The 16,622-nt window shown below is 41.2% G+C and overlaps 1 protein-coding gene across 1 annotated transcript in view; it reads right to left on the minus strand.

Annotated features, from left to right (window-relative positions):
* The window catches only part of MESR6 (misexpression suppressor of ras 6), a 720,981-nt gene that overhangs the window by 266,353 nt on the left and 438,006 nt on the right, over window positions 1-16,622 (minus strand). Inside the window, exon 4 of the mRNA XM_025306807.1 lies at window positions 9,286-9,412. Coding sequence (XP_025162592.1) covers window positions 9,286-9,412 — 127 coding nt within the window. The remainder of the gene's footprint in view (window positions 1-9,285; window positions 9,413-16,622) is intronic.

Raw genomic sequence — 16,622 nt, forward strand, 5'->3', positions numbered from 1 at the left:
GCTGCTGCTGTCATCATCGAGAGGTGATCGCGAACGCAGCATGAGGATGCGCGACGTAACCCCTTTCTAATCACACTGTCGTGTGATATACGTATGACGTACCTCTTCCTCTCATACGACGGCGACGGCGAAATGTTTCGTCAACCAATTGCGATTGTGCGAAATATATCGCGATATGTGACTCGAGCTGCAACTAATTTCCGACGAAAACAATCAATATTTATTCTTCCCAATCATATTCACGCGGAAATAGCCGATTGATTAGGAACACAAATTATTGATAATAATGACGCGCGTGTATTAAATTACAACATTCTACGGCGATTAAATGTTAAACAGATTAACCGTTAATTATGTAGAAACGGCTATTTGACATATTAGCCTCTATTCAATTAAATTTCATACATTAATCCAAAACATGTACAATATCTCAAATATATTGCGAAATATATAAAATATTTACAAGGACAAATATAGAAAGAAAGAAAAGGAGAGAATCAGGATTACTCACGATTGCATTTCAGTGCATCGTCGGTTACTACGTCGGGTATTATTATAGTTATTGATATATTTTGCGCTCGAGCATGCAATTCTCTGTCACGGATGCCAGACAGCGTTCAAAATAACGAGAAGTAATTGCTGCTACATAATCGTCGTGTGTCGTATAAACTCACGTGGAAACAGATAGGACAGTTTTATAATACGGCGTCTTATCGAGCATGCCGATGTAAGAATAAGATCGTCGTGTTTCTTGTCGCTTACGTTAAAATATTCGTCTCGAATACACGCGCGTTCGCACCTTCGCGAGAAAATGTTCCGCGCGCGAGCGTCTTTCTATTACCCGACGACACGACGGCCATCGTTAAACGTCGAAAATATAGCGACGTGAGAGCGTCGTCGTGTTGTCGTTCACCGTCTAGGAGGAAGGACTAGAATAATCAATTATAACGTTCTTTACATCGCGTAATATCTAAATTAGCATGGTAATTTAGATATCTAAATTAGCATGATAACACGTTAAGAAGTTAAACGTGTATCGTGAACAGGAACTCGACAAACAGGAGCAAAATCGATGGATGGAAAGCATCAATATATCGCGTATTATTTATGTCGCTTTAATACTTGATGGATTGGTCATAATTGGCGGATTGTAGAAAGATAAAAAGATAGCTAGCTAGTCGGTCAAGGAAGAGGCAATTTATCGATAAATAACGAACTGATATATTTATGGTCAATTCGCGTTAACGACACGCGCTGCACGCATTTTTTCGAACGACTAGAACAAGTGCGCGCCTTTTTAGCTTATTCATATTAAAGTTTAGAATAAATATTATAAATCATAAAAATAATCCCTGTAGTGTAATATAAGTTTAATAATATCCGACTCCAATATACGATGTATTAGGTGCATACAGTTTGAAATTCCATGACATATTTTCTGCATAGTAACGCGTAACCATATAACCAATGAATTTCGACGTTTAACATTTCTATTCCAGATCATCTTAAGTTCATCTTCAAATGCTACATGCATCGTTCTATTGGTTAAAAAGCATTTGAAGATGAATTCAAGACGGTCCTGAATATAGAAGCTGACTCCCCCTTCCCTCCTCCTCACTTCTCCCTCCCTCTCCCCCCTCTTCACTCAACCTATTCCTCTCCCTCTCCCCCTTTTCCCTCCCTCTCTCTATCACTCTATCACTTTCCCTCACTTTTTCTTTCTCTTTAACTCTCACCCCCCCTCTCTCTCTCTCTCTCTCTATCTCTCGCTCTCTCTCGCTTTTTCTCTCTCCTTGTCTCTCTCTCTGTCTCTTCCTGTCACTTCCTGTCTCTCCCTGTCTCTCCCTGTCCCTCCCTGTCTCTTCCTGTCTCTCCCTATCTCTCCCTGTCTCTCCGGCCTCTCTCTCTCTCTCTCTCTCTCTCTCTCTCTCTCTCTCTCTCTCTCTCTCTCTCTCTCTCTCTCTCTCTCTCTCTCTCACTCACTCACTCTCTTGTCAACATGGCGATCGAGCAATCCAAAGTGTTCGATGGTTGCGGATCCACGAAGCGGTTCTAATCTTGTTCGTTTTATGTCGCGCATGAGATATTTTCCGGAGAAACGAGAGAGGTTTTCGTAGAAAACCACAAAGAGTTGCGAGGTAGCGATGAGGAAGGTAATCTAGCCAAGTGTCAATTTGTATAACACAAGTTCTACATTTGCCGATAACGCAACGTCATGGTATCCAATGATCGGTGAAAAGCGCGTGAAAGAAATGCGTGCAGGCGTGGGCGCGACATGTTACTCGCGTATTCATTTACGATACTATCCGACCAATAATGGCGCCTATAAATAGTAAGCGGCGCCGACTCGATAGAAAGTTTCGACCGGTTCTCAGAAAACGATGTATATTAAGTGGAGAAATTCGTTTTCGCCAAAAAAACATCGCGTAAATATCGGATGTAAAGGGTGTCCCAAAATTCACGCAAGAAGTAATTTTGATAGAAAACACAGGTTTATAATAAAAAAAATTGTAAATTTTTTATTGATTCATAAAGTATACAGTAAAGGGTTATGTATGGAATAGCATATCGGGTGGGTAAACGGCCACAGCGAAGAGAGTTCGTTGAATGGATTATAGAACAATAACAAGTGCTGATTTTTCGAACAAAATCATCTTCAGCGATGAGGCTCATTTTCATCTTGATGACTTGGTTAATCGACAAAATTGTCGCATTTGGGGTTCAGAAAATCCACGAGTGATTGTTGAGAAACAAATGCATCCACAACATGTCACTGTTTGGTGCGGATTTTGGGCTGGAGGCATCATTGGACCATTCTTCTTCGAAAATGCGGCTGATCAGGCAATAACAGTTAATGGTGCTCGCCATCGCGACATGATAAACCAGTTTTTTGTGCCTAAATTGCAAGATATGGATGTGGACGACATGTGGTTTCAACAAGACGGTGCCACATGCCATACAGCCCGTGAAACAATTCAATTACTGCATGAGTCATTTCCTGGTCGTGTAATTTCCCGTTTTGATGATCAGATTTGGCCGCCCAGATCATGCGATTTAACGCCGTTAGACTTTTTTCTTTGTGGTTTTTTGAAGTCTAAGGTTTACCAGCCCAACAAGCCCACGACCACCCACGCCTTGAAGGAGGAAATTGAGCGCTGTATCAACGAAATTCAGCCACATTTATGCAAAACGGTCATGGAAAATTTCAACAAAAGAATGCCAGCAAAGCCGTGGAGGCCATTTACCCGATATGCTATTCCATACATAACCCTATACTGTATTTTCACTTTATGAATCAATAAAAAATTTACAATTTTTAATTATAACACTGTGTTTTCTATCAAAATTACTTCTTGCGTGAATTTTGGGACACCCTTTATATTACGCGACCGCAGGGTGTGTAGGGATCCGAATTAATTTACGATCGGCGACTCGCAGGCGAGACAAGTCGAGACAAACTGGGCCGACTTGTATCGCGTCGCATTGGTATGATTCACCGGACATGATTCGCGTCTCAATATCAGTAATAATAACTCGGTTTAAAGCCGATCGACAATGATGCTAACCTACAACTCCTCAAGAAATGAATTAGGATAGAACGTGACCTTACCAGAGTTCATTGTTTTTTGACGCGGAATTAAAAATTAGTTTTTCCTTTCAGATACGAAAGCTACCGGTATTTAGTATTTAGTATTTCTCATAAGTGTTAACAAACACATAAAAGGAGGAATATACAGAATGGTTCTAGCAATCTAGCAATTTAAGTCTGGAAAAAGTCTTTCTCAAGCTTGATGATATAAAAAAAATGGTAGAGGAGACATTTAAAGAGCGTAGTAAAGTCCAACTTGCTACAATGTTATGTGATCTGCGACAATGCAGTTATTACGTGTGCAATTGTATTTTTCTTCAAATGAGACCACATCCTATTGACACAAGTCACGATTCCTTCTGCCATTTTACGTATCGAGGTGAAAAGCGAGGTGAATATCTCAGGAAAATATAGAGAACACAATGCGCGTAGATCCCCGTTACGTCTAACTTTGCACGCGCAAATGATATCTCGAATGTTAGAAGCGTCATTCGCGTCGGTGAACGGCTTTTTCTTCGTGCGGCATGAAATACAAAATTGGTCGTGTTTGTGGACGAAAGAATCGAGAATCACAAGATCCACAGGTAGGCGCAGGTGTGTATGCGCGCGCGAGCCTGCGCGTAAATGCGTCCGCTCAAGGTCTCTCATCGTGAAGTTTCTTCTCTGTTCGCGGTTTTCTCATCGTCCAAACATGTCCCGATGTGAGTGTTGACCCCGCGATTACTGGGAAACCATCGAGATACCGGCGGACGCGTTGCTACAGCTATCTATGGTGTGGCCGCGCGCGAGTGCTTTTTAGGAATAGAAAGAATCGGCCGGTGAGAAGCCGGATTGAGAAAGCCGAGTCGCCGTCATCAGCGCGTCCTCACGGTGAAAAACATGAAGGAGAACTCACTCGCTCGTGCCCGCGGCCGTGTCGCGTGCTAAGCCGCACGCGTTGTTCGGAAAATAACCATTGCCGTCGTCGAATACGGCAGGCGGATGCGTGAAGCGCAATCAACCGCCGCGTTTCGCTGAAATCTCGCGAGCTTTCGACGCGAAGGAGCGGCGCGTTTCCCCAACCGCGGAGAGGGTTCAACCTGATATTCCGATTCCCCAACCGACGCCGACCGCGACGGCGCGGCAGATGACACACGCGGTCACCTCGACCTCGGCGAATGACCGTGCGAAATGTTATCGTTAATAATATATACCGTGTGTCAATTTCGCGGCTGCACTGTGAGTCATCGGCTGAAAGATGCGGAATGCAAAATGAAGTAGGCCAGGAGAAATTTGATATCGCGCGGTCGGCCGCGGTAATAGCCACGACACCGTCCCAGAAATCCCTTTTACTTACTCCTGCACGACCGATGTAACTTTATCGTTATAATTATCTATACGATATCGTGACGGAGCGGGAATTCCTGCGCATCGCTCGCGTACCATCGCGCTCGCAATTGTTGCTCGCTCGGTGAGAGACGACATCAGGGTCCGCGGCGGCGGATTTCACACGTGGCACGGACACCTCGCGGATCCATTTTCAACATGCAAGATAATATTAGCCGGCTAGAAAGAGGCAAGAGGACGGAGACGAGGGGGAGCACGAGAGCGCGGGCGCGCGCGAGTGAGTGACTTTGCGCAACTTTCCTGCGGCCGGCATTCGCGCAACCACCGCCGTTAATAAGGTGTTAGCCTGGCTGGCACATGATCGAGAAACACGGGGCATAGGATAGGACGTTGCAACAAAGCGACGGTGACGGGTACAGACGAGCCATATCCGGGACGTCGGCCAATAAAATTAATCGCTTTTGCTACATCGCCTGAATAATTTATGCTCACTGCTGTGCCTGCAAGTTGACCGACCATCTCTCGCGCGCGACTGCGACCGCGACCGCGACGAGTGTGCGTAGCACGGTTCGCGAGAGAGACTCTCGTTCGTAAAAATGGCCATTTACTCCAGCACGAAGCTGCCGGCAAGCGGATTTAGCAACGTTTTCTTCTTAGAAAGGCATCCTTTAAAGCGCCCGCGAGAACATTAACACCGCCGCGAGAGACGCCGCGAGAGACGCGCATCTCGCCACGGCGCGCTACGAATTGCAATACTGACTAGAATACACAGAGTAAAAAGGAAAATGTAAATTTTTAATACGCTAAATCTTTAGCGTGTGTACAAAGTAATGTCAGTAATTTAAACGGGATGCGTTCACACACGCGAGATGTCTCTACAAATGTACTTTTTTCGTAGGTGCAACGATGTGCTACCTGCAACGTCCAATTACAATTGCTTTTTGTCTTGACATAAATCGATTCTTTTTGGTACTTTCTCTATTGAGAAGTAATCGAGATAAAATAGCCAAAAATTCAACATTTTCTATGAGACGTTACACACTTTATTCTAATACATGTTTTTTTATTTCATAAAATTTCAATCGCACATCATGTTGAACTTTGGAGAAAAATATCATCCAATAGTTTTGTCTATTGTCTTTACCTCTCATCGTTTTATCAAAGAGATATTCTCTGTTCGAACTGCTGGAAAATTATATCTCTTATAACATTTTTATAAAAAAAAAAAAAAAGAAAAAAAAACATTCTCTTATTAAGTTCTTATGGGACGTAAGCCCACAGTTTTTCGTGTCGTAACGTTTGCAAATTATTTTTATATCTCAGACATATATGTATAGAACATGACTCTGCTTTCTTGTATTAACTCACCAATTTCACACGTTGGACCCACGTTGTTTTCGAAACGACTCGTTCGATCGAAACGACGAGCGTTGCGACAGTGTTTCATTGCGTCCTACATGGACAGCGACTTTCTTCAATTTCCAAATACCGGATGCACGAAAGTCGTTGACTCGTAAAACCGCCGACGTGTCAATCGGCAATTTCTTCCGTGTCGTATCTGCATGGCCGCGCAACAATGTTACCGCCAGATGCGGCATGCATTATTCAATATACCCGGAAGGCCACTACGGAAGGTCCACCGAAGTCTCTCTTTTCCTCTCTCCTCTCTTCCACTCTCCGCGACTTGTATTTCTTTTTTCTACTATCGTTTCCCCCATACCTCTCGGTAAAGCTCACAGAAATGCGCTAATTGCGCTTAAACCGCGTGAGAGAGAGAGAGAGAGAGAGAGAGAGAGAGAGAGAAAAGAGAGGAGATGTAGTTCTCGTACTTCATATTTATGTATGTATATGCGTGTGTGTCAATAGTATTGACTGTTAAGACTCTATGTAGAAATATAAATCGCAAACGTCAGAGAAGAACATCTTTCACGTGGTTTGTGAAATACTTAATACGTGCACGTTAACTTAATCCTGAGTTATTTGCGACTGTCTCGTTTACAAGAGAACATAATTCGAGTGAAACGCCGTCGAATGACTCAAAATATATGCTTATTCACGGATATATAACCGCTCTTTAGAAACGCGATATTTAATCTAAGAGAAGACGGAAGGATATTGTAATGAAAAAAAAAAACTCGCGTATTTACTTGAGATTATAACAGAAAAGAACATTCAGAAAAGAGCTACTAAGAAAAGACGGCGAATTAAGTACAATGAAATGTTGTATGCAGCAAATTGCACATTGTGATCATTAATAAATATGTCTAAATTTACGTGAAAAAGAAAGAGAGGAAGGAGGAAGAGGTGGAAGGGAGACACAGAGAAACAAAGAGAAAAAGAGAAAAAGAGAAAAAAAAGTGCGAACACGCGCGAATTTTTCGTCGTTTATCGGGAGTGTCGTGTAGCACGGTGTAAGGTAGCACAGTAGCTATTAGAGGCAGGACGTAACCGTTCAAGAGCGAGTGTTTAGCCGAGCCTTCATAAATCACGCTAGGGCGACAAGCAATTATAATAACTGTAGCCGAGTATAAACGCGTAAATAAAATACCAAGCCCTTCGGCCGGGTAATGAGGCATACGAAGCGGGATGCTAACCAGTTCCAAGACTTGTTATCGTAACAGAATAAACAACGAGGGGGCACTTTCTCGAGGAAGTTCGTCTCGATCATCGATGTTTCGCGTAACTCGTAACGCGCGCGCGCGCGCGCGCGCTGTGCGATAATAACTGCACCGAACTAAAATAGAATTTATTATTACGATAAATCATTCTCACATCGAGCGCGAGTAGTAAAACAATCGAGGTGTATTGTAATAAAGCGTATATTCGCGGTTCTACCGCGAGTATGTCGGACCGAGTTGCAAGTAATTTCCCACGGAGATAGAGAAAATATTAATTTTTTCTCGAATGCAGAAAGAGCCAATAAGCCATTCGTTCAATTGCAAACACGAGTCATTGTTACCAATAACGATGAATAAAGACCGGACCGAGCTCTGTTGTAAGATATACTCCGAGAATATTAGAAAAATAATATTTAAACGCGAGAAACGCGGAAGGGGAAAGAATCGCTTATACTCGATTCAACCAGTTGTATTTCTGGCTACTTTCTATTATTTTCACGACGTTTACTTTGCTCTCGTGTTACGCTACAATACACGTTCCGTGTTACATAACACTGTTTACTCACGGGGAATTATGCGCCTATTTAAATAGACGTCTAACTCTCTTCAGCATAGCTCGCACACAAGTACGCACGCACAAATACACGTGCGTAGATGTACGCATACTTTAAACAGGACAGAATCCGATATCACGCTCTACCCACGTAGTCATTTTCCGCGTGAGGAGGTTCGACGAAAAAGCTCCAAAGTCTCTCTGAAGGTCACGGAGACTTCATCGACCGTGGAACTCGAGTCGAGTTTCAGTTTTCAGCGGAACGAACCCGGCGGATTATAGGTGGGAGCGAAAGGATCTTTGGCGCGGAGACGTGGCGAAAGAGAATTCACGCGAGCGCGAGCGCGGGGACGTGCGGACGAGAGGGGTACGAGGTACATCGTGCCGCTCGCCATAACCTTTTATCAGTTATCTAATTAGCCGTTGCATTTAATTAGCGACCCGAGGAGAGGGCCACGAGATAGCCCTAGTGGTGCCGTGCGAGACCGGCGCGGATACGAGCGTGCATGGCTATACGTAATTTTAATCGGCGCTCACGTCAGATAAGAAAGGTCGACGGATGGACTGGCATCCGCGCGCGCGCGCTTCGCAATTAGCCGTGTTTTTATTTATACGGCTATCCGCCGTTTATTGAGCTGGTGCTCACACGCGCGCGCGCGCGCGCGAAAGAGAGAGCGAGAGAGAGAGAGAGAGAGAGAGAGAGAGCCAGCATGAAGCCGTTCGATCAGCTGGCAAGAATTTTAAGGATCTCTAAGGACGCGGACATTATGCACTTTTCCAAAGTACGAAAGTCGAAGGGTGAATATCGCATTATAATATACCGCTGGTCGTACGAATTCTTTCTATCGGTTAAACAATAATCTCAACACTGGAAGCAGCGCGAGATGCCCTTACGTTCGCGAGTGAGTTAAAAATAACTTTGACATACGCTGAAGAAAAAACTTTATTCGCGTTATTTCGGTCTTAAGTAGTGCCGCTTGAAATTTTACCGCTAAAAATTCCTATTTGTTTCTTTATCGATTTAAAACGGTACGACTGTAACTTTTCGTGCACACAACGACAGAATAAATAATTAGATTGTAAACGTACAAGTAAAAAAGCAAGTTAATCGTGGGGAGAAAGGAAATTAATAAATTTTATTTTCTGCGAATCGTGCGTAAATACATCGTGCAGAAGAAGTTTGTCGAAATAAAACTCACCAGTGACGAATCTTCGATGAAAGCTCCGATGGTTATCACGTGTAGAACGACCTCGCGAATATTTTCAAGCTCATCTGGTGACGAATACGCTCCTTCGCTCAGGAAGTACGGCTCAGTGCTGGTCACTCTGTCAATAAAAATATAACATTGAAATAATTTTTAAGACGTAACCTGCAATATTAGATACCGATGTGAACCTGGTAAACAATTTAATAGAAAAAAAAAAATCTCAATACGGTTCGATTGTACTTCGTTTGTACCTGTTTGTATTACTTTTTGTTTCGTTTGTACCGCAAAGAATAAAAAGATAGAGGGAAGGGAAAAAAATGGTCAGCAAGCAAATATAAGATATCCGAAAACGGCCAACGCCATCCGAAAGAAAATCGTTTGTACCTCAAAGGAACAGGAACTACAGGATCTTCAAAAAACGTCCAAGAGGTACTTTCGCCAATTTTTGAGATATCGAAAGCACGATCGCGATCCGGCTTTGTTACGGCTTTGTACTTAGAAAATAGCCTTTTCCGAGTATTCGGCACTGGTGACATTCGTTCGTACGCGGAAACAATCGCGGGTAAACGAAAAAAACTGTAGAATGAGGAAACGATCGCGATTTTCTCGACCATACATAACTACGGTATACCGGAAACTAAACTAGCGGTTATATAATTTGTGACGTCACGCGCTTAAATGGATATTGAGTCTGCTACATTACCGACCTAATATAATGTTTGTCATGCACATTATTCATAAAGTAATATTATTATTAGTATATTAGTTACACAGATTACGAAAATTTTCACACGATAAATGTATGTACATTGATAAATAACTAAAAGGTAAAGTTGTTAGTTAATGGGAGCGATGTTCATCGGGCGTAAAAGATCCATGTTTTACGAGGGTTGCCTTTTATATTTCGGGAATGGACGATCCAGGTGCTGCCATCTGACAACCGACGTCCCTAACGTAAAGTTCGACATTTTGTCAGTATATTTACTCAGAACGTTGTGATGTCCATGCGCCATTTGTGTTGTTTACAGTGACATGAAAAATTGATGTCGGCCAAGAAATGGAATTAAATCGTGAACATTTCCGTGCGATTATTTTTTACAACTTTCGACGTGGATTATCTCAACAACAGTGCATCGATGAACTTAATTCGACTTTTGGCGATGAAGCACCATCAAAAACCACTATATATCGATGGTATACGGAATTCAATCGTGGCCGTAGTTCGCTTAGTGATGAATTTCGTGAAGGTCGTCCAAAATCTGTCGTTGTTCCAGAAAACATTGATGCTGTGCGTGAACTGATATTGCAAGATCGTCATGTGACTTATCGTGAGATTGAGGCATCCTTGGGCATTAGTGGGACCAGCATACATTCAATATTGCATGAACATTTGGCTGTCAAAAAAATTTGTTCGCGTTGGATCCCACATAATTTAACAATCGCTCAAAAAAAGGCTCGTGTCGATTGATCGAAAGAAATGCTCAAGAAATACGATTGCGGTGCTTCAAAACACGTCTATGATATCGTAACAGGTGACGAATCATGGATCTATGCGTATGAGCCCGAAAGTAAACAGCAATCGACTGTATAGGTCTTTCAAGATGAGCCATATCCAACCAAAGTTGTTCGCGCACGAAGCACTTCGAAGCAAATGGTCGCCTGTTTTTTCGGAAAAACCGGACATGTGGCAACTGTACCATTAGTGCAATGTCGGACAGTCAATTCTGAATGGTACACAACCATTTGTTTGTCAGAAGTCTTCGGAAAAATAAGGGAAACCAACCGCCGAAGACGCATCATTCTCCACCAGGACAATGCGAGCTCTCACACATCGGCTCAAACAAGAGACTTTTTGAGAACTGAAAAAGTCGAATTGATGGGTCATCCGCCGTACAACCCTGATTTGGCACCCAATGACTTCTTTTTATTCCCGCAAATCAAAAATAAATTACGAGGTCAACGTTTTTCGACGCCTGAAGAAGCGGTTGATGCGTTCAAAATGCATGTTTTGGAGGTACCTCAAGCGGAGTGGAAAAAGTGCTTCGAAAATTGGTTCAAGCGCATGCAAAAGTGTATTGATCTTCATGGAGAATATTTTGAAAAACAATAAACCCATGTACGATGATTAATTTCCTGTTTTTTGTTCTCTATTCCCGAAATATAAAAGGCAACCCTCGCACACATATAAAAGGAAATTACATCTCATAACAGTATTATAATTAGTATGCAAGTATTATCTATTATCATTTAAGAATATTATTTATTTAGAATTTCATGTTACTTTATGATTAAGACTGAGATACCTTTTTAAATAATTAAAAGATAAACAAAAAAATGAAAGATGTAGACACAGATTAATGTTGTCATACATTGTAAAGATTATACATATGAATAAGTATTACAGGTATTATAATATTATGATAAGAACGCTCATGATTTTAATGAATTTAATTTTCCTAACGATCCTTCGCAAGGAAATAACGCCGAGACTAATGACCGACATTTGGGTTAATATCGTACTATCGTAACTATCATGATATTAAGATATAATCGTGACGTATAATCGTACGTGTGCTTAGCGTATCATATAAAGAGCTTTATTCCAATTTAAATATATTTTTCAGTGGTACTTGACATATGAAAATGCTCGTAAACTTGGCCCAATGAACATCACGCCCATTAACTGATAACTTTACCTTTCGGTTATTTATCAATGCACATACATTTATCGTGTAAAAATTTTCGTAATCTGTGCTAATCATAATGTAACGTAATAATAATATTACTTTATGAATAATGTGCACAACGAACAATAATGTGCACGACCGAACATTATTAAATGATTTTGAAATGAATCTTTTCTCACAACTCAAACAAAGAAAGAAAGAAAACGGTAGCATATATATACACCGTTTATATTGTTAAGGTAAGACAAAGCATGTACAATGTTATATCTCGAGACTCTTCATTCTTCGAGTTCTTCAAATTCAATATAATTTGCAAAATTTGCAGAACATAGAGTCAAAATTTCGATTCAGAGAATTAGCAATTATATCAAGTGAAATAGATGACGGAGAATGCTTATCGTGAAAATATAAGAGAATGTATAATTATCTACAGTAATATTTATCGGATAATATAAATTCTGGTAACCGAAGAATATTTCTTATAGCATTTTTGATAATTTGATATCATTTAGATTGAGTCCTTTGAGATACTTCTGTTCTGTATTACACAGATTATTTTTCTAATTCTAAAATAAATCAATTCAAAATAATTTATTCTAAGATATAAGTCGTATCGGTCTTCTCAGTCTTTTTTCTCAATCGTACCGCTCATCGCGATTCTATTTGACATAGTCACACTTGCATACGCTATTGCCTCGCGCGATACGCAAAAGTATATCTCTCAGGTGACGTGGCTTATTTGTCTTTCGGCAATTACGCGAACGGGAAATTTATTCCGCGAGCATTCCGAGGTAAACGGGCCACATCGCGATAAATCACCAAACCTTGCGGGGGCCGATATTCTTCTTCTCGCCTCTTTTGCGGAACATTAATCTTTGCGCGGTATACCACTTTTTCCTCGTTCCTCGACTACATGCTAAAGTGTGAGAGTACGAGTGCTCTCATGGCGACTAACGTGCGTACTCCACGCACCGTTGCCGGGTTACGACAAGTATAATAAATATGTTCCTTCTCTGTTCTCTCTAAGATGCTTGAAGAAGGAGAGAGACAGAGACAGAGACAGAGACAGAGATAGAGACAGAGACAGAGACAGAGACAGAGACAGAGACAGAGAGAGAGACAGAGACAGAGAGAGAGAGAGAGAGAGAGAGAGAGAGAGAGAGAGAGAGAGAGAGAGAGAGAGAGAGAGAGAGAGAGAGAGAGAGAGAGAGAGAGAGAGAGTGTGTGTGTGTGTGTGTGTGTGTGTATGTGTGAGAGAGAAGGAAGGGGAGCAACGGGTAGGTGAGAAAAATCGAGCAGTTTGAACAGGCCGAGATTGCATGGCCAGGCAACATCAATTTCGAGGGTGATTCCCGGCACTGTCGGAAGAGCTCCGAAAATTTCGGATGCCCGCGTAATCGAGGAGCCTTCTCGAATCGAGTGTGTGGAGGTGCTCTTACTAAAGAATACCACCACCATCGTTACCTCTCTCTTTTCCTCACCCTTCTTTCTTCTTCTCCTCCTCCTTTCCTTCCTCGCTTTCTTGTTCCTTCAGCCTCCTTTTCGATCGTCGTTTTTTCCATCGTCCGCGATAATGATACCCACACGCTCTCGCTCGGTAATAATATTAATGGCTTCGTGTACCCGGGGACCATCGGAGGCCCGACAAAAAGAACATCGTGGGGCCCCTTACGCGGAGGAGCTCGTCGTAAGAAACGGCCTTGCGCCTTGCGGAGCACCACGCCGGGCATTATAAACGCAAAGCGTGGATTCGCGCGAGTTAACTCACACGGGCTCGTCTCCCGTGTTCATTCATAAGACCCATATCGCTATTCCCGATATAAAGCCGATGTGAATTGATAATTGGATGCGGATAATCAAAAAACCTCGCAGATTGCCGCGATACGATCGTTGACCGGCTAATGACTGTTCCGAGATGTTATCGTGCGTTCGAATTTTTACAGAATATTCACTTTTCTCGGGGAATCGTAATACGTGATTTCACGAACTGAAATCGCGAGTCTACTTATGCCATAAAATAGACTTTGTATCGTAATGAGAGAAAAAAGGAGGGTAAGATGTCGATGCAAATTCTATAATCCTGTTATACACGATCGTACGATCAGACTCTTAATATTTATAAACTTGTTACGTATGTATTTTTATTCTTTTATACGTTATATATACGCGCATAATAGAAAACTATTCAAAGGAGCCAATATCAAATTCAACGATCGTTTTCTTACTTAGTTTTCGCCGGGATATCCGTTCCGCCGCGCTCTCGTTCACTCCCCGTGCATTTGCACGGTGTTTTACTTTTCAAAATGCTAATCGGCATTTCGATTGAATGTAGTAGATAGAAGTAATTGCACGTAATTGCATTAAGAGATCAACGGCAAAGATTAATAAATATGTGTTAATATATGTAGAATCATAAAAATGACTTTTTGATGTTTTTGCAATTGGATATATATTTCGACGCGATAATATATATCGGTTCGATATTCGCCATGTTGCACAAACGTGATTTATCCGATTCGATGGAAATAAAATGAGGAAATTAATCCGTCGGCCCTGAAACCGGTATCGCCGGTCGTCAGAAAACTCACACGAGCTATCAATGGTTCGGTTCCGCATAATTAGCGATTTATCCCGAGTAATTCGCGACCGGTCGATTGCATAGCTGCGACGCAGGCAGACCGCACGCGAATCGCCGTCCGTAATCCGTAGATCCGTCGATCTCGGTCGGAATGGATCGGCCGCCCATGTGTTCTTGGACGGACACGCGCAACACGACGCATGCCAAAATCCTTTCAACGGTGCGATAATCCGAAAAAGTGCGAAAAAGAAATTCCATTTGAAAGCGAACGAACCCACTCTCTCAAATTGATGGATAATTTGCCACTTAACAAATTATGCTTATCGCTGCAACAGGCAGCTACATCTATGTAAAAACGTATGTGTATATGTATCCAGCATCGTGAGATTTGTCGTATACGTACTCGTACCAAGCTTAGAAGTGATATGATTCTATTATCAATTTTTTTTAATGAAAAGAGAACGCGTTTCTTTTTTCTGAATAAAATTTGCGAATGAAAGTGTCTTGTTCGTAATCTGTCTCGCCTCAATATCCGATATAACTTGTCTATAACGCATTAGAATATAGTTTTCAGCGTATACCGTATTAATTGCCCCTAAACAAAATTCGATCTCGTCGATTAGCTAAAGTATATCCGACTCGGCGCGGCGGTGCGTTAACAACCTTACCGTGAAACAGTCGTTAAATATTATACTTTCCGCGAATCGATTCCTCGCGAACGCCGCGTCATTAAAGTGCCGTTTACCGGCAGAAAATCGTGAAACGCCTACGATGTCGTTGAGCCACCTCGTTTTCGCAGCCTTTCAGATCCTTTACGCTCCGCGAATTTCGAAAGTAACGCTCAGGTACGCGTGGCGAGAATTATGCAACAGCCGATCGTTAAATATCGCATGTAATGAAACAACGGATGAATCTGACGATGACAGTGCGGCCGGTCGCTCTCTTTTGACTTCTATTATCAAAAAGTAAAAAGCACACGCGCGAACAAACGTATGATTCGAAATTTTGATTATCAAATTTCACTGTTCCTCTTTTTCGTGGATGCTAGTCCGCAAAAATCTGCAATGGCCTAAAGAATAAACAAAATAGAGTGTTGCATCCGGACATTTTTAAATAATTGTGCGATGAGTCCTATCAAAATATACTTTATGTAGAACGAAGATGAGTTACAGTACGAACAGAAATATAGAATGAAAACATTGAGATGTAACATGCACTCATTTTTCGTATACGTTACAAATCTTAATCTTGAAAAAGTTTCAAATCAAAAATATTATTTTTCATTGGGACACCAACACAGAAAGCATTTTCCGTTAAAAAAGCATTACTTATCAATAAAAGAAATGATAAGTTAAGAAAGAAATATACAGAATATATGATGAACGCGAGCAAATATATCCAAATTATTTTCTTTTTTCTACTGCATATATATTATATCATACTGTTGAATATTCAATACTTATTACGTTATCTGCTATTATTATGTATCTGCAATTATTACGTAGCAAACTGAATTTTTTAATCACGTAAAAAAAAAAGTTTGATAAATAAATTTACAAGTCAGTTTACCGATGACAATGTGCAAATATTAATTACGTAAAGTATAAAAGTCGTAATATAAAATATCTTCCGATTGTGTGTATGTTGAAGAGAAAAGCAGCGACATTTCTTAAAGATTCGTAATGTTGCACGTTAGCTCTATCTACTTTAAATTGTGCTTAAACTGCACTGAAATTATTTTATCGAAATGTGATGAAATTCTTTGCATTGAGATTAACATATTCTCTGATTTACTCGATATTTGCTTGACTTGATATATATTATGCTGTGTCGATCGACATTAAAACTTGAATGATATCGAATCATCGGTAATGATAACGAATATTATATATCTTACGCGAATAATAGTAAACGTATTACCTTGATTAATTAACTGTGATAATTCTAAATTTCATATTTTCCTTTTTCGATCTTCGGGACCTAACCTAGTGATCCATGCTCGTAATCCATAATGCACATATCAGAAAATATACTCCGAGACCGTTAAAACGACACTACTAATA

Source organism: Harpegnathos saltator, unplaced genomic scaffold (assembly GCF_003227715.2).
Source record: "Harpegnathos saltator strain DR-91 unplaced genomic scaffold, Hsal_v8.6 scaffold80, whole genome shotgun sequence".
NCBI classification, from domain to species: domain Eukaryota; kingdom Metazoa; phylum Arthropoda; class Insecta; order Hymenoptera; family Formicidae; genus Harpegnathos; species Harpegnathos saltator.